General features: G+C 31.7%; 2 protein-coding genes across 4 annotated transcripts in view; both read left to right on the plus strand.

Annotated features, from left to right (window-relative positions):
• Window positions 1-23,230, plus strand: part of LOC122504792 (ankyrin-2-like) — an 85,337-nt gene that overhangs the window by 59,962 nt on the left and 2,145 nt on the right. For all 3 annotated transcript variants that reach the window (XM_043616038.1, XM_043616040.1, XM_043616039.1), the window contains exons 11-28: window positions 1,078-1,227; window positions 1,700-1,840; window positions 2,153-2,308; window positions 2,829-3,125; window positions 3,374-3,557; window positions 3,728-3,847; window positions 3,918-4,002; window positions 4,587-4,604; window positions 4,681-4,905; window positions 5,117-5,262; window positions 6,441-6,649; window positions 6,762-6,966; window positions 7,955-8,144; window positions 9,736-9,874; window positions 9,949-10,228; window positions 10,618-10,764; window positions 16,502-16,972; window positions 17,121-23,207. In XM_043616038.1, coding sequence (XP_043471973.1) covers window positions 1,078-1,227; window positions 1,700-1,840; window positions 2,153-2,308; window positions 2,829-3,125; window positions 3,374-3,557; window positions 3,728-3,847; window positions 3,918-4,002; window positions 4,587-4,604; window positions 4,681-4,905; window positions 5,117-5,262; window positions 6,441-6,649; window positions 6,762-6,966; window positions 7,955-8,144; window positions 9,736-9,874; window positions 9,949-10,228; window positions 10,618-10,764; window positions 16,502-16,972; window positions 17,121-23,188 — 9,231 coding nt within the window. In that variant the 3' untranslated portion in view covers window positions 23,189-23,207. The remainder of the gene's footprint in view (window positions 1-1,077; window positions 1,228-1,699; window positions 1,841-2,152; window positions 2,309-2,828; window positions 3,126-3,373; window positions 3,558-3,727; window positions 3,848-3,917; window positions 4,003-4,586; window positions 4,605-4,680; window positions 4,906-5,116; window positions 5,263-6,440; window positions 6,650-6,761; window positions 6,967-7,954; window positions 8,145-9,735; window positions 9,875-9,948; window positions 10,229-10,617; window positions 10,765-16,501; window positions 16,973-17,120; window positions 23,208-23,230) is intronic.
• LOC122504793 lies at window positions 10,997-13,274 on the plus strand. Its single transcript, XM_043616042.1, has 2 exons — window positions 10,997-11,151; window positions 11,232-13,274. Exon 2 carries the CDS (start codon window positions 11,301-11,303, stop codon window positions 12,189-12,191), a length of 891 nt encoding a protein of 296 aa, XP_043471977.1. The 5' UTR covers window positions 10,997-11,151; window positions 11,232-11,300; the 3' UTR covers window positions 12,192-13,274.

Raw genomic sequence — 23,230 nt, forward strand, 5'->3', positions numbered from 1 at the left:
ATTGCAACAGAGGGAAGTTTGTCATATGGGAAGTATGCTGATACAACGGCCGTCTTATCTATCTCTTCTAGGTCAGTTACTACCAATATCAGATCCGCAGACGAGGCGCCTTTACTATAATGCAAGTTATTGTGTATAGTAGTGAGCTTGCAAACTGTGAATTATGTTTGCTCTCCGTTCACCTCTATATTTTCTGAATCTTCATGATCCGGGACAGTCACCTTAAAGGTTACCCGCCTTCGAGAGCTTCTATGGCCTTTGCTTGTCTCTCAAGGACCTGGAGAACCAGGAGGAAGCTCCTGTCAACCACCTGAGATCCATCGACATTCAGCAAAAGCCAGGTCGATGTCTCCAAAGTGGGGTTTCAACCCCTCGAGATGCTGTAAGACCATCTGCACGTCCTCCGGTTCTGCCTGGAGTATTTCAACCCCACTGACTCTTAACTTTGCTCCTTCCCAGGGCCTAAGCTCGGCTACCCGACCCGACACAATCAACCGGAAGGTCGCCCGGTGTTTAGCCTCTTGGGAAACACTAAATTGGTCACGGACGCAAGAGTCTCTCATGGTCCTTGTCTTAGCGGTCTCTCTGTAGGTGCTACGGTGAAAGAATACGATAATATGAATAATTATCTACTGCTTTTTCTTGGGTTTTGTCGTCAATGAATGAAACTTTTCCAAGTGTTTTTATGTTTTTATTAACCTTTCCTTTTTGGTAATTATTAAAATGCTTTTTTGTGCCCTCGTTATAGGCCTTCATCTTATTTGCATTGTTATCTATTAACATTTTCGTGTTCAATTTTTTGTTCTAAATTCTTTATAGAATCTGCTACAAAAAATACTTGAGCGCGATTAAATTAATCATCACATCTTCATACTTTGCAACTTCTGCAAATTTATATTTGTATATAATAAGATTTAGTACAAGTAAGAATCTTAAATTTTCCCTCTTGTTGTCCTTATAGAGAAAGATTTGTTTCATTGTACTTTTTGCTTTAGGAAGATTTAACAGTACTTAAAATAAACTTATTTTGAACAAGAAAATGATCAAATATACTATATAAACTATATGTTTAAACAGGTTGCTGCTATTCTTCTTGAAAATAAAGCATCTATTAAAGCAGTAACGAAAAATGGATTTACACCTTTACATATTGCTTCAAAATACGGAAACATGAATGTCTGCAAAATTATTTTACAAAAGGAAAGCAAACTAGATGCACAAGGAAAGGTTGGTTTAGGAAATTCTAAATTTTGTATATTTTATTTATTAGATCAACATATATTTAAAAAATTGAAAATTCAAATAACAATTCAGCGCACTTTTTTAGGAATCTATTCATAATAAAAAATTTCATTATTAATAACTTTTATGACTTACATAAATGTGACGCGATCTGAAGAAAGGGACCTTAGAAGCAAAAAATTATAGGTTATGTTTGTAATTTTTTAAATGAAAATACAAAAAAAGGATCTATTGTCAATAATAATCATTGATGTTTTAGTCTTCATTAAAACTAAAATATTTCATTAACACTGATTTTAGTTTAAAAAAAGTGAAAAGAAACTTTCAATCAAGAAAAATTTAACACTAACATAACCTTAAAGTGATTTGCTTCTAAGGTTCCTTTCTTCAGATCGCGTCACAAATGAATACAGAACTTCAGTAGGTTTTAAAATTTTTCCAAATAATTTTTTTTCAGAATAATATAACTCCATTACACTTGGCTTGTCATTATGATCATCCAAATGTTGTACAATTATTGCTGGAGAAAGGAGCATCTCCTAATATTACTTCTCAAAATGGTCATACTCCATTACATATTGCAGCACGAAAGAATCAGGTAATGTGATAATTAATATTAATATCATAGTTCCAAATATAATATTAACTCAAACAAGATCACATCGATTATTTTACTTCATAAGTAAAAATTCCTGATGTGTAATGGTAAAATTTCAAATTTACTCTATTCAATTGAAAACATGTAAAATGTATAGACATTATTGTGTAAACAGTTCAAAGGATTTTTAAAAAAAATAAAATGATGTCAACTATGTCCCATAGACTTTCTATACCATATCATTAATAAGTGCAACGTTTGCCTAATTATTAAATTACAAAGATCTAATACATCCTTAAATACTTCTTTTAGATGGATACAGCAACTGTTTTATTAGAGCATGGGGCTAAAACAAACGTTGAATCGAAAGCTGGTTATACTGCATTACATTTAAGTGCACAAAAGGGACATTATGATATGATTAATTTATTGATTGATCATGGCGCTGATCCGAATTACAATGCGAAGGTAATATATAAAAAATATTAATTTTACGGATAAAAAATGCTTATTCTAAAGAATTAGTACTGTTGTTTTCATTATATAACTTAAATTTTTTATTCAAATTTCGTCTTATAATTGAGCTTCTAATTTAACGAAATCAAAGATATACTTTAGATAGGGTAGCGTAGTGTGTATAAGAGAAAAATAATTTCAAATTAAAAACTAATAATATTAATTGAAAAATTAATAATTGAGGGGCCGGACGTATCAACTGCCCCTACGTGCCGTCGTAAAGGACTATACCAGTCAGTGAGCAGTGAGCGCCTCTATGGACCCCTCGCTGCTACCTGACTGGTATTATCCTTTGCGACAAAGCGTAGTGGCAGTTGCTACATCCGGATCCTGAATTAATGTTTGAACATTTATCTCAAGTATGTTATGGCAGAAGTTTGAAATTAATTAATAATTTAAAATCTTATATTTAATTTTAAAGAATTAAAAATTTTCCCCCCTAATTTAGAAATTTAAATAAAGTTTTTTACAGAATGGACTCACAGCCTTACATTTATGTGCCCAAGAAGATTTTACTAGAGTAGCTTCAATTTTAGTAAAAAATGGTGCAAATATTGAAAAAGAAACACAAACTGGTTATAGACCAATACATATTGCAGCGCATTTTGGAAATTTATCAATGATACGATTTTTATTAAAACATTCTGCTGAAATTAATGTTAAGACTAACCAAAACTACACTCCATTACATCAAGCTGCTCAACAAGGACATGCCCACGTTGTATCTGCTCTTATAGAAGGACAAGCTTCACACAGAGCACACACGAATGTAATTATACATTACCTATTATATATTTGTATAAGGAAGTGTAGGATAAAGCTGACCTTCAACTTATTTTGAAAAGGGATTGACAGTGAACTTTATTCTTTTGTTGAAAAAATTTTAAAAAAGTAGCTTACAGTACTGTCATTTTTTGTTATTTGCAAAAAGGATTTAATACATTTCCCTTACAATAATATGTTTAATGTTACTAATACTTACATTTGAAGTTAATTTTATAATTAATGTTTCTTTAGGATGGATTAACAGCACTGAATATCGCTCAAAAATTAGGATATATATCTGTAATAGAAGTTTTGAAAGGACTATCTTACGATAGCGAAACGCATGATAACAAAAATTGGGAAGAGAAATACAAAGTAATCGCCCCAGAAAGTTTGCAAGAAACAAGCTTTATTTCGGATTCTGATGATGAAGGAGGTACAAACTTAAAAATTTTAATTGTTCCATAAATTTAATTTTTTAGTTTAATACTTTTACTACATTATGACCGTAACTTTAATCTAATTCTTCAATTGTAATTTATAATTGAGCCACTGAAAATTTGTTAGCTTAATATGATTATAAGTACATTGTCTTTATAATTACAGGTTCAGACACTTTGATTAGTGAACAACCTTACCGATACTTAACCGTAGATTTAATGAAAAGTCTGCGAGACGATTCTCTTCCCATTGATGTAACTCGCGACGACCCTGTACACAGACATGGTAACAATTAATTTTTAGAAAATCCTTAACTTATGTCTAATATTTGCTTACAAAAACTTTTGATTTACAGTTTCAAAAGAAGAAAAGCAACAGTTTGTTGAGAGCAACAATTACTGCATAGGAGAAAATTTTGATAACGATAATTTTGGGTTTGGGTAATTAAATTACTGTTATTTATTTGAAAATTTAAAGTCATTAATAGAAGGTTATTAAAAAATTTGTCGATATTTACCTCAGAAGCGAGAAGCATGTAAGACAATCAGATTTTCAATGTATGAAACACGTGATAGATTTGATTTTGTTAATATATATGTTTCATTGAAATATTTTTTGGAAACTGACATTCATGATTAAAATTAAATAAATGAAAGGTAATTTACTAAAATATGTAAAACTGTCAGAAATTATAAGGAAATGCTGTTTAAGAAAGGAATTTTTTTCTCTGAAATATATAGAACATGAATCTCTATTTGTAATAATTCCCAAACAGTTTAGAAGAAAATGAGTATAACATGACTCACGAGTTTAAAAATATATAAAAATCCATTGAAATTGTCTTTGCTTCAGGTGTAAAAATATCAACACTTTTTTAATCAATTCGCACCTAAATAAACATAATGTTAAGTCTAACTCCAATTCAAGATAATTTTGATTTTGTCTGATTAGAAGTTAATCCTTAATATTGTCCTTTAATACTTTATGCAAATAGTTTTTAATCTACTCTTCATTTTATTTGTAGGAAACTTCATTTCCGATCGTGAGTATTTTTTGATTAATTTAAATAGCTCTTACTCTAGGAATAAATTCCAGGTATTAACAATCATTGAATTCAGATTTCTAGTAAGCTTTTTGGTGGATGCAAGAGGTGACACAATGAAAGGCTGTAGACATAGTGGAATTCGAATAATTGTTCCACCTCGAAGAGCTACAATGCCAATTCGTGTTACTTGTAGATTAGTAAAACCAAATAAAGTTGTAAATCTTCCTCCATTAATGGAAGGAGAAGCTTTAGCTGCTCGCATTATTGAGATGGGCCCAGTTGGAGCTTCATTTTTAGGGTAAATATTACAATTTTATTAAATATTTCTGAATAATTGAGCAAGTTCTCTAGCTTCAGTAGATTAAAGTTCCGTATAATACAAACTTTAAAGATATCTATGGTTTGTTTAAAACTTTTAAAGATATACACATTAATTTTTAAAGAAGACGAAAACTTTACTATTTATCCTAATCTGTTTATTAATTTTTAATAAAAAAATGTTTTTGTAGGCCTGTATTAATTGACATTCCAAATTTTGCTGCAATTCGTGGCCAAAACAGAGAAATTATTATTTTAAGAACTGAAAATGGGGAAACTTGGAAAGAACACGATAATTCTCTCGATGGTGATGACAATTTATTAAACACTACTTACGGTGAGTACCAAAATTTAGAATTTATATATTTAGACATTCATTTTTTAACTCAAAGGCTTACACAAGCAGAGTAAAGCAAATAAAAGCTTATAGACAAAATAATTTTAATTTATGTATGAACTGTTTTGTCTCAAAAGGAAACTGAGCATATCCAAAATTATATATGTTTAATTTGTCCGGCATCGGTGATCTAAACCTGATTTATTCATAGAGCGAAAGCTCTTATCTTAAGGGACAGGGTTAAGAAAGAGGAACTGTTAAATTAAATTTAAATTATTAAAGTTTTTATTTGAATCTTTTACAATTAGAATTAGAGAGAAAAAGTAGATCCAGATGTCTTCTGTAATACTGAAACAGAATTAGAACTTTGTAGAAACAAGGAGAATTTAAATGGGGACAAATTTGAAGTATTAGAAATTTACCTTTAAAAGTTATGGTTAGAGTCGTAGACCAAGCTAGCGGTGCCCCCTTTATTGTGAGGTCGAAGAAAACAACTTGACTAGCAGAGATATAGAATGCAGTAGATTTCCCTCAAATTATTTTCGGGCCAGCCAAAGTGAAAGGTCAGAAGTCAAGATTTCGATGTATATTAGATTAAACATCCTTCTGCCTTGGAATGACCGATTTATTTAATTAACTTTGATGTCGAAGTAAGGACTGCTCCTTAGAAAAACAGAAATGTGTCTCGTAGTAAAAATTATCTCCTTGAATGAATTTGACTAAGACGAGACTTGAAGAAGACCCTTAGTTCTTGAAGAGGTTTTCTATACTGGAGTCAAAGAACAAACTCGATGACAGTACATAACTAGTTAAGTTGCTGGCGGTTGCTGGATTGACTGGCGAATTTGGCGAGGGTGTCCCTTTTATACAGCTGCTCCCAATGAAACAAAATGCCACCCACTTTAATTGCTTGTGGGTCAGTTTTTTTGTATTGATTTAAGGACCTCGCATTGCAAAATTTTTAATGATTCAGTAAAATATTTCTAAAATAGATAAGAAAAATTATGTGCTCTGTAGGAAGCCTGAATTACATTATTTTTTCTAAATACACCCGGAAAATAACCTACACAGAGATGAGTGATGAAAATGTGTCGACAAAAGTTGGGCCCCACTTATAAAATTTATGTAAAAAAATTTAACAAATAATTTTAAATTGTTAATTAATTTAAATATTTCAGATACCCAAATGAGTGCCTTACACTCGGGACGAATAACTCGTATTCTAACTAAGACTTTCCCACAATACTTTGCTATTGTTACAAGAATCAAGCAAGAGGTTCATGTAATTGGAGCAGAAGGAGGAATTTTAATATCCAGTGTTGCAAATCACGTCCAAGCAGTGTTTCCACCTGGTTCACTTACTAAAAAAATCATTGTTGGATTGCAGGTCAGCTTTAAAAAATGCATCTGGATTTTTTAGATTTGCTTATATACATTAATTTTTCCCTATATATGAAAGTCTAATACGAAATATTAAACGATTAATCCTGAAATTTTAGGCACACGTGATACCAACCGAGCTAACAGCAAAACTTCTCGGAAACAGTGTAGCAGTTTCACCAGTCGTTACCATTGAACCAAGAAGAAGGAAGTTTCATAAACCTATTACTCTTACAATACCGGTTCCTCAAGCAGCAAATAAAGGAATGATTAATCAATATGGAGGTGAAACTACTTCGTTACGTTTGCTATGTAGTATTGCAGGTGAGTCTAATAAAAAATTGAAAAGAAAGCTTTTTAATTCAGTTATAATCATCCTTATTTAAAAAGGTGTAGATATAAGAAAGAATTTCTTTTTTTGTTTGTAATCAGAAATGGAAAATCTATGAAATCAGATACCTGGATATAGAATCCCAGGTTGTGTGGGGATGACCGCTCTTGTTCTGGTCGACCCACTAAAAACCACTTCCGTCTTAATCTGGACTATTCTTCAACCCACGGAACTACCTATTGGCTTTGAACTCCGTGGGGTGAAGGTCCCATTTTGTTGCTCGCACAACCCTTCAGTGCCGCTCTTGTTCTGGCCTATTTATTTTTCGTTCTATCAAAAGTTTTTTTCACGTCCTCAAGAGCCGACCTGACCGCATCCTAGGCACCTATTGCACCTGACGACTATACATCTTTTTCTGATTGGACACGACATAAAGCCCACCTTTATGCGTCTCAACTTTTCAAGCCTTTCAGCTTCCTCTAAGTTCGTGACTACAACAACAAGCATCAGGCCACGCTTGGTGGGCCCTAGGACCGTCACTTTTTTGCTAGCTGATGGTGTTCCTTATAATTTCACCAAGGCTTCCTGGACTTCGGCGTTGTCGGTAATGCAATCCAGGTCACGGATCTCCAGTGTAACCATTCGATCCGCCATCTGCACTTTACCAAGATCACCTACAATTCTTGTCACCTCCTCGGCGAACTTCTCCTTCTCTTGTGAGCCTTCTATTTTTATAAGCAGGTCAACCTTCTTAGTGGGTCTTGCTCCCACCATACTTGTTTGTCTGGTATCAGGTTCAGATTCTTTTTTGAGCTTCCCCAAGTCATCAGCATAGCTAATTCCTTTTTTGCCAAGGTTACCGCGACAATCAACAGTGATTTTCGGTTAAGGCATTATTTTACTTTATTATACTTGTTTGCTTTATAATCGTTATATTGGTAAAGATAGCGTTAGAATTTTATTCTTTATGATTTTCTAAAGGCGGTACCAGTGAAGCTCAATGGGAAGATGTGACTGGATCAACACCATTAACTTTTATGAATGACCGAGTTTCCTTTACAACCACGGTTTCTGCTAGATTTTGGCTAATGGACTATAGAAGCGCAAGTGATGTTCCACGAATGGCGACTGAATTATATAAAGAATCATTATTTGTTCCATTCATTACAAAGTAAGTTTTTAAAGGATTTCTATTATTATAAAGTACGGAATTTTTTATTTCTACTTGATAAAAAGTTTATATAGAATAATATGAAATAAAAATACACTAATTGTAAGTATAATTGTTGATGTTAATTACCTGCTTTTAAAGATATTCTGATATCAATTTTTACTAGATGAACACAAGTGTCTGTTTAGAAGGGTTTCGTAGATACACCTTCTGTGTACGAAACCCTCAAAGTAAACTAACTTTCAAAAAATTTAGCATTCTTATGTTTTTTGAATCGCTCATTAACAAAACTAAAACTCAGTTTTTTAAATTAGAAATGGCGGATCCAATATGGATGATCAAAAATATTGTTTGTAAAAACAAACCTAGAAAACTTTTAAATAGTGAGGGTCATGGGAATTCGAAGGCATTTAAAAAAATTCCGACATATTGGATATGACATTTTCTATTTTGTAAAACTAACTTAAACTTACAATAAGAGATTCCAAAGACGTAAATGCAACCAATCTACCAATTTTAATTTTTGAAATAGTAACTTGAAATTCATAACTATCGACTAAAAAATTGTTGGAACCCTAAATATTATGCAAAATCCGTAATCATATTTTATAAATAGTTTAAAAGAAACTAAGAGTAAAGCGATTAGTCATCGCTATTCTATTTATTTTGTTAACATATAAGTTCTTCATATTTGTTAAAAATTGTAAAATTGTAGGGGAGTATAGTCGAGGTTGGACCACTAGCGCCACCTACGTGCATGCTTGTCGAAGCTTGTCTTAGTAAATCTAACTTTTTGTTCAATTACATTTTCGGAGAATCGAAAATTGTGTTTTCTGTGACGTCGGTACAAAAAAAGCTCAAAAAAAGTTTTGTGCATCATGTAAAAAATCATTAATAAAAGTTAAAAAAAATTGAATCGTCAAGGCAAGCATGCAGAAATTTTGTGGAACTCATTGTTGAAAGAAAATCAAAGTGAAAAATCGAATCCCGAAACGTATTTCTTTTTGGTTACAACAATTCGGTAATGTTACTTTCTGTCAAGGTCGGCCACTTTGTGTTTAAAATGCGCAAATATGAGGACGAGCTACTTCATTTGCAAAAACTGCAATTCTGTATAACTCATTATATAATTGATCATCTTATTAATATTTTTATTTAATTTTATTAATATTTCAGTGCAAAATTTTTTTTATTTATATTTATTTTTTTATATTGTTTATTTTTATTATTTTGTTATTTCATTAAGTTACAAACTGTAAACAATAAAGAATCAATTTTCCGTAACTCCAAACATGTTATTTTATTTTTTAACGATTGAATTTTAAACATGGCCGACCTTGACTGTAAGGACCAACCTGGACTACAAATTTTTTTTTTTTAAATCTTTATAACTTTTTCATTTTAAAACTAATCAATTTACTTTGTACAGAAAAGATGTTCCTATTAAACAGGACTTTCCAACCATATACTTTAATTGTCCAAATTCATTTTTAAAAAAAAGTTATAAACAAAAGTCAAAAAGTGGGCCGACCTCGACTATGTTCCCCTACATAAATTTTCATTAATATCTTCTATATTTTTCAATTTTAAGCTTTGTCATTTACTCGAAGCGGTTCGATTTAATAGAAGCTACTTTACGGATATTATGCATGACAGATGGTAAAGATGGAATGCACTCTCTAGAAAAGCAAGAAGATTTCTTGGAATTAGTTAAAAGTCGTGATGTTGAGGTAAAATTATAAAGATATAATCCTAACAATAATTTTCATGATTTAAAAATGGAAAAATTTAATTTGTTTCTTAGGCTCTGGATGGGAAAAATTTGTATATAGAATTTAGTGGAAATCTTGTTCCTGTTACAAAGTCTGGAGTTCAGTTGAAATTTGTCTTTAAATCATTTCGTCAAAACAGGATATCGTTTCATGTAAAAGTGAAAGATCCAACTTTAGATCCTGTTGCAAGAATGCTTTTCATGAGAGAACCTAAAGTAGCTAAAGGAGAACCTCCTCAGCAACCAGTTTGTGTGCTGAATATTGTGCTTCCAGAAACATTTAGTAACTCAGTATTAAAGAACAAACATTTAGGTTCGTAAGCTATATTTATTTATCTTTAAAAGATTTGTGTAAATAATTTAAATCCTGAAATTCATAACTAAAAATTAATATAAATAATATCTGCTCGTCCTAGCAACTGTATGTCGGTAACAGTGCTATTGTTTACGGTAACAAAAAAATTCCCCGTAACGTCCGAATTCAATTTTTACGCGAATCCACATTCAGCTAGCTTAAGGGGTTACATCCACTTAGGATATTCCCCAAGATATTGTAAATAAACAAGACCAAAAAAAGTTCTAGAAGAGAGTTCTATATGCTGTTCTAAATTATTTATAAATTATAATTGAGGACATAAAATTTCAGAATCTTTAATGTTCTAGATTTAACATAATTATATTTAATGAATATTCATTTTTTAGCTATGGAAGATTCAAACAAACTGGCCCAAAGTTCTGATATAAAATCTAAATCAATATCAGATCACAAAGAGAAATGCGATGAACCCAAATCAACTTCTCCTTCGGAAAAGAAAGTTTTAAATGACAAGCTCCAATTAAAGCTAACAGGTACAAAATTTTCCATTTACTAAATATTTTTGTAGCTAGAGTAAGAGTGAATACAAAAAAAGGAGAATAAAGCATAACCTTCATTTCATCGATAATATAAGAGACACAGAAGGTTTCTCAATGAAACCTCAGTGCATTAAATGCAATTAGGTAAGCTGATGTATAGTCGTCCAGTGCCAGACTGCTTTTTCTATATTTTTATTTAAGAAGAAAATTAAATCCTCTTATGACTTGGGAAGCCGTACCGCTTCTTTAATTCATTTAAAGACAATGTACAAACAAATCTCAATACCAAGGGTAGAGTTTCGTAGTCAGTAATCAACTGCTAGTATACTATTTACCACCAACTAGTGTATTAAAAAATATATTTCTAAAAGTCATACAGGAGTGAGTTCTTTTATTTATTTTACTAGAGATTGTTTTCTTTCTGTTTTGATTTGATATTAATTTATTTAATTTTATTTCAGGGTATTTTTTAAATAGACAATTATAAAATTTTCTTTTCCTTAAAAAGTATTTAAAAATTCAATTTTGCAATGGAATCAGAATATAAATGCAAAGAATTCTCAGCAGATAGTTGTATACTAAATCAAAGTAGTAGGTGTGGTACTGCTCAAGTAAAACGCAAAACTAGGTCCACCCGAAGACGCCTGAATGCTTTAATGAACAATACTTCGCTACACTTTTCGGATACTGATTCTGAAGGAGAATTGACAATCATACATCCAGGAGGAAAGAAAAATATATCTTCTAAAGTCAATGCTATTCCTCAAAACATACCCAATCCCGTTGTTTCGGTAACTGTAGACGGAGTTGAATATCAAGAATCAGACTCTACGTATCAGGAAAATTTTTATTTAACAAGAGAACGTCGGAATAGTTTTGTAGATAACTTAACTGACGTTGATGAAATTTATACAAGTGATGTTGAATCTCATGATACTAAGGAAAAGAAACCAGCTAGAAATAGTTTGAGTGTGGGTTTCAATAGTCATCAAGGAGAAACTGATGTTGAAGATTTAGCATATGAAGACGGAGAAGAACCAGCTCCAATATGTGTTGAAGCTCGATCCGATATTTTCACTGACTTTAATGGAGAAACTATTACCACAAAAGAAGGAGATGGTCCATTTTCGGTTGAAGTAAGAAATCAAATTTGTACAGCAAGGGAAAAAGAAGTTCATTCTAAAATGCCAGATATTATTGTCATGCCAACAACTGATAGTGAAGATATGGATGCCTCTGACGAAGATGATGAACTTGAAGGTGCTTGTGGAATTCAAGAAGAAATAGTTTTGGACGGCCTTGCAGCTTCTCAAATTGTTATGAAAAATCTGAATAAAATAGATCATCTACTTAATGTTGCTAAAGATGTTTCAGACGATGGAATTAGTGACAGTCATACCGATGTAGAAGATCTGGAGTAAAGTAATTTTTAAATTAGATAAAAAAATAAAACGTGGGCGAATGATGATCTCGATTATAAAATAACTGGCAGAGTTAGAAAAAAATTTGCTATAATATTGTTTTCGTGTAAATGTGAACATAAGAGAAAAATTATTTGAAAGCAATTAAACAATACACTTTAAAAATTCTTTACTTTGTCAGCAGAGAAAATTAACTTTGCTTGTAGTTAAATTTATAAAGGAATCAATTTTTTAATGCAATGTTAAATTCCACATCCTTTTTTCCGTTCTTGTGATAATTATTTAAATAACACTAAAAGATTTAATTTAATATTTCAACAATTACGATCGAGATAATTATATAAAGTAACATTTATCATATACAGCAAAATTAAAATTTTAAACGTATGACCTTGACCCTTGTACTCAAATTTTAGTATGAATTATATTTGAACTGAAGTAAATTCACTTTTATTTTAACAAACATTATATAAACGGAAGAAAAACAATGTGATATCAAATAAAAATTGCATTATACATCGTAATACATATTAAGCTTATTTTATTGTACTTGAAAATTATTTTTACCTTAAGATATTTGATTTTTGTGAAAGCAAAAAAGCTTATTTTTACTCCTTCTACAATTTTTTTTCTCTTTTACAAATAAGAATATTGAAAGTTATTGGTATTGATAATTTAACAATTGAATAACGTAGTGTAAAAAAATAATTATTTTTGCATTTTTGTGAAATAAAAGTGATGTACCTTTGGAAAATGTGATATGTAGAAAAAAGAATGATAATTTTTTAATAAGAAAGAGTGGATTCTTTCCAAATCCTATGTAAAAAACATCTTAATTTAAATAAATTAATACTTAAATTGCCAATGCTAAAGCAACGACATTCAATTTTTATATAAAAAAAGTTTACACATGAATTTAAAAAAAACTTGTAATAAGTTGGCAATGTAAAAACGTATGTTAACCAGGAATTAATTCTATGTAATTTAGAGTTATATTAACAGTGTTGTTATTAAAAAATGTTCAGTAGCTTCTCTGTCGAAAATGTAACCAACAATAGTAGGTTTAATAAATGTTTAAAGATATTTTTATTCTGTTTTAAACACTGAATTTAGTTGTCTTGGAAGACACTTATATGATTATATACAGTATGAACACAATTTAGACATAGAATTTGCAATTAGAAAATGTTTCATGCAACACTATTAAAACACATTTCCAACATTATGTAAGAATACTTACAAAACACTTTTATGACATACATACTATGTTTTGAGAACACTAATAAGTTTACAAACTATTCATCAAGTGCTTGTAAAACACTGATTCATTTTAATATACATATACACGCATCAAACATATTATTTGTGTTCTTAACACGCAATTCAAATGGAATAAACATTTTATAAAACACTCTTTAAACGCACTTTGTATCAATTTTTTCGACAGGGTTGTAACTAGAGGAAAATACTCTAATTTAGTAATACAGAGGGTCGATTCTGTATCTTTTCTACTTTCCCCTCCCACTTCCCACCTTCCAATATATATTTCCACTTCCCACCTTCCACTTCCCACATTCACATCCCACCTTCCATTATCTATTCCCACTTTCCACTCTCACTTCCCACCTTCCACTATCTACTTCCACTTTTCACTTTCCCTTCCCACCTTCCACTACCACTTTCCACTCTCACTTCGCACTTTCACTTTCCACATTCACATCACACCTTCCACTATCTACTCCCACTTTCCACTCTCACTTCCCACCTTCCACTTCCTACTTCCACTTCCTACATTCCCTTCCCACCTTTCACTACCACTTTCCACATTCACATCACACCTTCCACTATCTACTCCCACTTCCCACCTTCCACTACCACCTTCCACTACCACTTTCTACTCTCACTTCCCACTGTTACTTTCCACATTCACATCACACCTTCCACTATCTACTCCCACTTTCCACTCTCACTTCCCACCTTCCACTTCCTACTTCCACTTCCTACATTCCCTTCCCACCTTCCACTACCACCTTCCACTACCACTTTCTATTCTCACTTCTCACTTTTACTTTCCACATTCACATCACACCTTCCACTATCTATTCCCACTTTCCACTCTCACTTCCCACCTTCCACTATCTACTTCCACTTACCACCTTCCACTTCAAATTTCCCTCTTTCTCCTTCCACTCCCACTTTCGCTTCTTACTTTCCACTCCTAATGGTAGGAAAGTGGAAAATGGGGATAGAAAGTGGATGGAGGGAAGTGAGAGTGAAAGGTGTGAACTGGGAGTGGAAAATGGAAGGTGGGAAGTGGGAGTAGATAGTGGAAGGTGGGATGTAAATGTGGGAAGTGGAAAATGGGGGTAGAAGGTGGGAAGTGAATGTGGGCACTGGTAAGTGAGAGTGTAAAGTGGAAGGTGGGAAGTGGGAGTAGATAGTTAAGGTGGGATTTGAATGTGGGAAGTGAGAGTGTACGGTAGGAGTGGAAAGTGGGAAGTGGAAAATGGGGGGTAGAAAGTGGAAGGTGGAAAGTGAATGTGGGCAGTGGGAAGTGAGAGTGTATAAAGTGGTAGTGGAAAGTGGGAGTGGAAGGTGGGAAGTGGGAGTAAATAGTGAAGGTGGGATTTGAATGTGGGAAGTGAGAGTGTACGGTAGGAGTGGGAAGTGGAAAATGGAAGGTAGAAAGTGTAAGGTGGAAAGTGAATGTGGGCAGTGGGAAGTGAGAGTGTATAAAGTGGTAGTGGAAAGTGGGAAGTGAGAGTGGAAAGTAGGAAGTGGATAGGTTACAGAATTGAACACCAGTATTATAAAAATCTTTAAAATGTTTACAGATTCATTAAACTACAATGCGGATGTTTTATAGATATCAATAAATAATCGTTCACCCAGCTAAACTTTAGTAAAATCTCATGTAACTCTTATGTTCAAAAACTTTAGGGTCCAAACTATGAAATGAAAATTATATTTTTTCACGTACCCTAACTCTTAGGATATCTGAAGGACATTAGTTCATCTTAATTAACATAGTATTTTAATTAATGTGCGATATTCATAAACTGTTAATTTATAGTTAATACTAAATTATAAAATGATTGTTACTAAAGAATTGTAAGCAACTAATAAATACTGTTTAAAAAATTATGTATTAAAAGCCCAAGTAGCAGTTATGTTAAGAGCTACTTGGGAGTAGTATTTCGATTTGTTAAAATTTCTAAATCTTATATTGTTCAAAAATTATTTTAAAAATTAACAAGATAGAATCTTGTCTTCAATAATTCTATTCTTTATCCTTCTTCTATTTAGTTTTAATTTTTTTGCATTTTTTATTATTTATTTTAAATGTATAGAACATTATTTCATGTGAATTAATATTATATTATTTATTTTTAATAGCAGAATTAAAATAGAAAAATCAAATTATTTTATTTAATTAATTAATGTAATTAATTTATTTAATTATTATTGTTGCAATTTATATTTTCATTGTTTTAGTAATATTCAATAAACAGTTCAAATTGCACTTTCGGACTGTAGTCATTCTTTCCTTTTCTATTTTCCGTATAATTTTTTAATACTCTGAGAAGTACATAGCTCTTTTCTAATTTCTTTTTCTTTTTATCGGTGCTGTTCTTTTTCAAAACCAAAACTTATTGAGAGATTTTTGACAATACTTTTTGCTTTCCCCGATTATTATTATTTGTCACATTCAAAATATAGGTTTTATAATAAGATTTTTTATGAAAAGTTTGCCAATATGTGAATTGAGAATAAAAATAAATAAATCTTGTGGATGACCGTTTAATGTTGATCATGTTGATTAGAAATGTGGCAACACTGGACGATAACCAACGGTTTTCTGTTTTGGGTCTTATCCGCCCATCAAAGCACTGGTCTAAGCTAAGCACTGTTCTACTGCATTTTAACAAACTTATCCGCTTTAAAAAAGATGGTGTATATCCGGCTAGAGGGTGCAATTATTTGCAATTGTGCCAACGTTTTGGGTTTTTGACTTTGGAAGAAAGAAACTTAATTACTGAAACTACATTTTTATTCAAAATTCTGTTTAAGTCAAATAGATAGTCCTTACCTGTTAAGTCAAATTTTATTCAAAGTACCTAGACTTTCTTCTAGATCTCAGCATGAAGCAAGATTTAGAATTATTCTTTTCAAATCAATCAACTTTCAATACATGCCTGAATTAATACATCGAGAGTCTTCTTTAATTCTTTTATTTTGTATAACCCATTTTATCAAAAAAAAAATTAATTACAATAAACAATTATAAATACGATATTTGGTTGTTACAGAGACTGACACATTCCAAGGTTCCTTTGCGAAGAAATCTACTTTTCACGATGAACCTGTTGATTCTAATTACGCTAATAAAATAAACGATGAAGAAGACGACTTAATCTTAGAAAAGCAGACTTATTTAGAAAAGAAAAAATTTTGGGAGGACATTACAAAAAAGCGAAATAGCTATCAGAGATCGGAATCAGAGATTTCAAAATCTTCTCAACTTACTTATAATGAAAGTGACAGTGAGAATCTTCCATATGTAGTGTCAGAAGAGTATACACCTGCTTTTTCAGGAAGATCATCTGAGACTTTAGAGGACATGAATATTCCAGATATTTCAGAATGTTCTGTTGCAGAAAAAGCGCATTACTTTGAAGAACAAATTCAGAAGGAAATTTCCAATGTGAAAGTAGTACATAAATCTCAAGAATCTTTAAAAGAAAAAGACAAGGCAACAATTGGAATAAAAATAGACGCAGGTAATTTAATTTAAAAGTTTGATTTAGATTACTTCAAAAATAAAACAAAAGCAGAATTAAACTTAAAAACTTTCAAAGTGTAAATGTTTTTTATCTTTTACAACAAAATAATAATATACGATTTACAGTTATAAATTTTATTTTTCAGATACAGAAGAAAAACCTTCAGAGATTAGCGATACAAAAGAAAAGTTTAATGAGAAAGAAGATTTTAAAGATAAAGGATCTACTTCCGATGACATAGAAAATAAAATTACATCCCAGAGTTCAAAAAACATTCAAGCTTTAAATGAAAAAATAATTCATAAAATATCACAAGATATTTCAAATATTGATAAATTAGAAGCATTAGAAAAAGAAGTTAATGTAATTAAACAAGAGATTGAATACGTTCCTGATGTTCAGTCTGATTCTAAGATTCCAGTTAAAATATTACCGCATGCGAATGCAAAAAGAAAACCTGATTTTAAGAAGGAAGAAGAAATAAGTGAAAAATTTAATTTAGAAGCAGAACATGGAAGTTTGTCTGAAGAAAAAGTAGAGAAGGAATCGTTTTCAGTACCCGAAACAAGCGAAGTTCAGAAAATAGAGAGAGATGTAAAAGAAACACAAATGATTCCAAAGAAGAAAGAATTTGTTCCTTTAGTGGAAACAACTGTCACACAAAAATCAGAAATTAAAACGGAGTTAAAAAAAGAATTTAAATCAAGTATTCCGATTGCAATGACAAAAACTGAAAAGGATAAATTAGTCTTAAAGGATCAAAACAAAACTGAAAATATACTTGATGCATCTTCCGAAAATATTTTGAACCCTTTAATTTCAAATGTAGGCAAAATTGTAGCAGATCGAAAAACAGATCTGGAATCACGTATTCCGAAAATGATTACTGAAAACAAAGACTTATTAACAAAAGAACATCATCGTATGGAGAAAACAGTCAGAGAGGAAGTTACTTCCACAAAAAAGAAAAGTGAAACCCATATTTTCTCAAAAACATTTTCAGCTCGTCCACAAGATGCTAGAAGTATGTTCGAGGATCTAGATACTTTAAAAAAGGATTCTGATGTTGTTGTAACTTCAATAGTAGATCAGGAAGCATCAACAACAAGAGAGAAAATTGAAACTAAATCTTCAGAAATTTCAAAAGGTGATACTAAATTATTATTCGAGGAAAAAAAAGAAGATCATAAATCAAAAAAGTCTTCAGAAAAATGTATAAAACAACAGTTTCAGGAAAAAATAGTACAAGAAAGCCAAGTAAATGTCAAGGAATTAAATAAAACAACTCTTCAAAATACATCAATAAATCTTACATCAGAAAAAGAGATTGTTGATACATCTGCATCACAGGCAATGATTAAAAGTGAAGCAAGTCAAAACAGCTTAATACTAGAAGACAAAGAAAGAATAATAAAAGAAGTAGAAGATTTGACTAAAATAAAAAAAAGTAAAATTGACGTTGGTTTGAAAATAGAAACTGATTTGTTAAATTTGAAAGAAAGTATTAGTGATGTCGTCTCTGATGAATACTTTCACAAAGAAGAATCTAAATCATTCGCTGCTAAAAATATTTTTAAAGATGAATCTCCTTCTTCTTATGATCCAGCTATGACTAAATTAGAAGCTCAAAATATTGCAGAAACACTTGTACAGTCGATAGAAAAAGAACTAAGTAATAGATCAATTTCTTCAGATGGTTTGAAGAGAGAATTAGAAGACCTAGAAAACGTGGACTCTGAAATTTCAGATAATCAACTCGCTGATGATTTGACGAAAAAGTTCCAAGATATGACGGAGAAATCATTATTGCAAGATAATATTGTGTCAGGGTCTTCGATACAAGAAGAAAATTTCGAAAAAGATAACACACAAGATAGTGTTAGTTTCAGCGAAGATTTAGCGAGAGAAGATGAATTGTTCCTTCAAGATAAGGAAGGTCTTTCATCATCTCGTTTTCATGTAACTTTAAGTTCTAGCAGTATTTCTGACCATATGGACTTAGAAGATGTAGAAGGTTTTGTACCAGAAGGTGATATATTAAATCATAAAAAAACTCCATTGACAGATAAACAGCTTGCAGAAAGTAAAATAAAGGAATCTTTAAAATATCAACAAGAACCGGATAATTCCGAAATGTCTACTGCTCGAGTACTGGAAATTATTGAACCCCAACAGGATATTTATTTAAAAGAAGATTCTATTCATTTAAAAAATTCACCAGATAATGATTTGATTGAATCTACATCTACAAAAGTCTCGACTTTACATGAAAGTACAGCAGCCAGTGACCTTGACAAAATGTATCCGTCAAGTAGTGGAGAATTAGAAGAAAACTTGACTACAATGTCCGAAGGAACTCTTGTAAATATTCTTCCTTCAAATCTTCCTCCTATTAGATCTTATACAGAAAGTGATCTTATGCCACAAAAAAGAGATAGTGACGAAATCCTTAGTCCTCCATTGATATCACCTAGGTCAAAAGTTAAAGATCTTGAAATTAAGCCTATTAACTGGATGATTGGAGACGAGAAAATTGAAATTTCAGAAACTTTACAACCTTTCCAAGAATTTGACAAAGAATTAGAAGAATATAACTCAAGTATTATGCAGGACACTACAATACAAAAGGATGAACCAAAGTTCGAACCAAAGCTGCCGTGTGAAGTTGAAGATGAAAATACTCTTAAAGGTTTAAAGACATCTAAATTTTCCGTTACAAAAGTGAGTGATCAAAATTTAGAAACACAATTAATCGAAGACAAAGTGCATCAAGGTCATCAAAAAGTAGATCATACATTAAGAAAAGAAGAAAAAGAAACTAAAGATCAATTTGCAGATCATATGACAGAAGAGAAAATAAATAAAGAACGGCAAAAGCCAGATATTACAGAAACATATTCTCCAGGTAAATCATCAAATATTATTACAGAAACTTATTCGAAAGACCAAAGTGAAATAGATGCAGAAAAGAAATTTATCGAAGATTCCAAAAAAATTATAGAAAAAGAGGAGACACCAATTGACGATCATAGTTCATTTAGAACTAAAAAAGAAGATTTACAAAACGTTAATTTAAGTACTCAATATGCAATAACAGTTTTGGACCAAGTTGTTAAAAAAGAAATTGATGAAGTAAAAGAATCATTGCAAGCAGCAAAACAAGATTTAATTGAAGAGTTAAGCGAAAATAACGAAGTTGTATTTAATATCAAGGATTCTCCTTCAGAATTTCAATTTAAAATTCAGCCTGAATCAATTCCAAACGAACTTCCCTTTCTATATAGAACATCGTCTTCAGAAAAAGGTTCTGATCAGGATTCAACACCTATGTCCGGTTCACCAATCATTAAACATAAATGGAATAGTAATTTAAAAGAGAAGGAAGATAATTCAGAAACATCAACAATAGATACAAAATACTCATCGTTGCAAAGTGAGGAATCTCTAACGGATGGCGGTAAACAAAAACTGACTACTGATTCCACAACAGTCGAAGATTCCACTGTATGCCAGCAATCTAGTCAAATATTAAAAGATAGCAAATTAGAAGAGTCTTATTCTTCTTCCCCAATTCCTGCTAGTAGATCAATTTCAGACACCGATAATAAAGATGACAGTTTCTCTCTACAACCACCACAACCTGCTCCTAGAAAAAGGATAAAACCTTCAAGACCAAAGAAAATTATTTCTGAAAGTGAACCTGAAAGTTCAGGAGAAAGTAACTATCAATCCTGTGATTATGAAATTGGCAGCAGTAGCAGACCCAGTTCATCTGAATTTGATACAATGCAATCAGCTTTTTCAGGTACACTTTCTGAATACGAAACAGCAATGATGTCTATGGAAAATTCTCGACCAACTTCTCAAGATTATCAGACAGCTGCAAATACTCTAAGTTCTCGAGAATCAATGAAGTCCCTAAATTCCTTAAGTTCAGGACATCTTGGAAGTGTAGATAGCACAAGCGAATTATCAGAAACTTTAGTACCTTCTGAATCAGAAATGGACGAAAAAGACGCAATGGATGTTAATCTTGAAATAACTCTTGATGATGATCAAATCCCCAATGTCACTTCAACGACAACAATAGAAACTGGCGAAAGTGATATTCCTTATAGAATGAAAAGATCTTCCGAGATGATATTTCCTCAGTTATCTAAAGACTCTTCTGCTGATCAATCCTGCCAAGAAATTGCAGATATTATTGATAGAGAGACAACAGACCTAGAACTAATATCTAACGAAAGCTTAGAACCTAATGTGTGCCAATCTAGAGATTTAAATTCAGAAAAAGATTTAGATCACATAGATACTACATTAAAATCAAATTTTGATGGCGGCGAGAAAAATGAGATAGATGAACATAGTAAAAGTAAATCTGACTTATCTACATCAATGGATGAAACAAAACTTGGAATTCTAACATCAGTGGATTTAATAACAACTCGAGTTAGCCAGGAAGATGTTCAAAGTGTTTCAACGCAAATAATATCTAGAGAATCTGAAAGTGTTATTGATGATCAAGATGAGCAAGCACTTTCATTTGAGCCAGATTCATTAGACCAAAGATTAAGTTTTCTTGAATCCGATGAGAAAAATGACGATTTACAAACATCAACAAGAACATGGTTACAACAAGCAAGCATGTCTACTTCTTCTACTTCTGGAATGTCAATTGAGACTGTAATTGAAAAAGAATTGCAAAGTAGAAACTCGCCGGATAGTGACTCATTTGAATTAGTAGATAAACCAGATATCATGGATGATTTTGTAGTAATTGAGGAAGTAGGAAAAGAAGCTGAAGAATTTGATGCAGAAGGAAAAAGTATTATAATTGGCAAATTTCATTGTACAAGTACTAAAAATTATGACAGAGATGTAGAAAATCTAATTACTGAAAAGAAAGATGAAAAAGAAGTTTCAACAAGTCAGATATCTAGAAGCAATGAATTATTTGAATTTGAATCAGAGGAAAGCCCCCCACAAGTTTCTAACGAAGAACAGTATTCTCAATCTTATTCTGATGAAGATCCAGATGAAGGTGCTAAGAAATGGATAGAGATGCAGTTCCAAAGTGATACAAGAGTGTATGATATAGAATACGAAAGAGGACCTTTAGAAGATATTAAAGAAGAAGAAATAACTGATTTTGAAGCAGGAAGCAGCAAGTTTGGTAGTATGGGGAGTCACAAGGAGTCAGTTGGAAGTATAGGAAGTATAAGAGGTAGTTTTGGAAGTACACCTGATTATGACACGATAATTGGAAAGAAGTATTTTATAAAACCGACTGATCATGATAATGTTTCTTTAAGTTCACTTCAAGAATTCGAGCACTTAGAGAATGCAGTTGCCTTAGAGAACTCTAAAAAATTTAGCAGTGGATCTCAAGACTCGGGAAGTAATGGAAGTCTTCCAAGAAGATACACTAGTAGTCGATCAGGCCATGGAGACGATATTTCTTTATCGTCTTTAAAAGATTTTGAAGGTTTAGAAAAAGCTTGTAAAGAAGCTCATTTAATTGAATTAAGAGCAAAGGAGGAAGAAGATTTATTAGACCACGAAAGTCCAGAGAATAAATTTAAATTAGAAAATCTGACAAAAGTTAAAACGCATATCAGCGCACATGGTTCAGGTAATCAAAGTACTTCAGGTTCAGATGATTATGAGAAAAGAATTAAAGAAATCGATGAAATAATTCGCATTGCTCAAGCTAATGTTGAAAAATTAGAAAGACAGGATGATACGACAGAAGATATTTCTCAGATAGAAGGTGAAAAAGGAATTACAGATGACGAGATTCCCACTGCAATTCAGAAACCACAAGGAACCAATATTATGGAAACAAGTGTTGACTCTTTGGAGTTAGAGGATAATTCAGAAATGAAGCAAAATTTAATGTGTCGAAGTTCTGATTCTTTGGAATTGAAAACAACGCTTGATTTACCATCTTTAAGTTCAGATTCACTTAACAATTTAAGAGATCCAAAGGACATTATAACAGAAATAGGTGAGAATTATCAAATTGCAAGAAGAATTTCATCAGATTCACTTGAAATTCCCGAACGAGAACTGCAGGAGTCTGACAAATTATTACAAGAAAGTGAAACCAGTAGTAACCGCTCCGAAGAATGTGCAATTTCTGTTTCATCCCGCATACATTCCACATCAAGTAAAAATGATAAAACAAAATCCAGTTCAACAAGTGGCATTTAGAAATTTTTACACATTATAGGTAAGGCTACAACATTTTTTTTC

This window comes from Leptopilina heterotoma, unplaced genomic scaffold (assembly GCF_015476425.1).
Source record: "Leptopilina heterotoma isolate Lh14 unplaced genomic scaffold, ASM1547642v1 Lhet_32, whole genome shotgun sequence".
Taxonomy (NCBI): Eukaryota; Metazoa; Arthropoda; class Insecta; order Hymenoptera; family Figitidae; genus Leptopilina; species Leptopilina heterotoma.

Excerpts from the sequence above, each read along its gene's own strand:
- LOC122504793 (XM_043616042.1), top strand. The coding sequence starts at position 11,301 with ATGGAATCAGAATATAAATGCAAAGAATTCTCAGCAGATAGTTGTATA.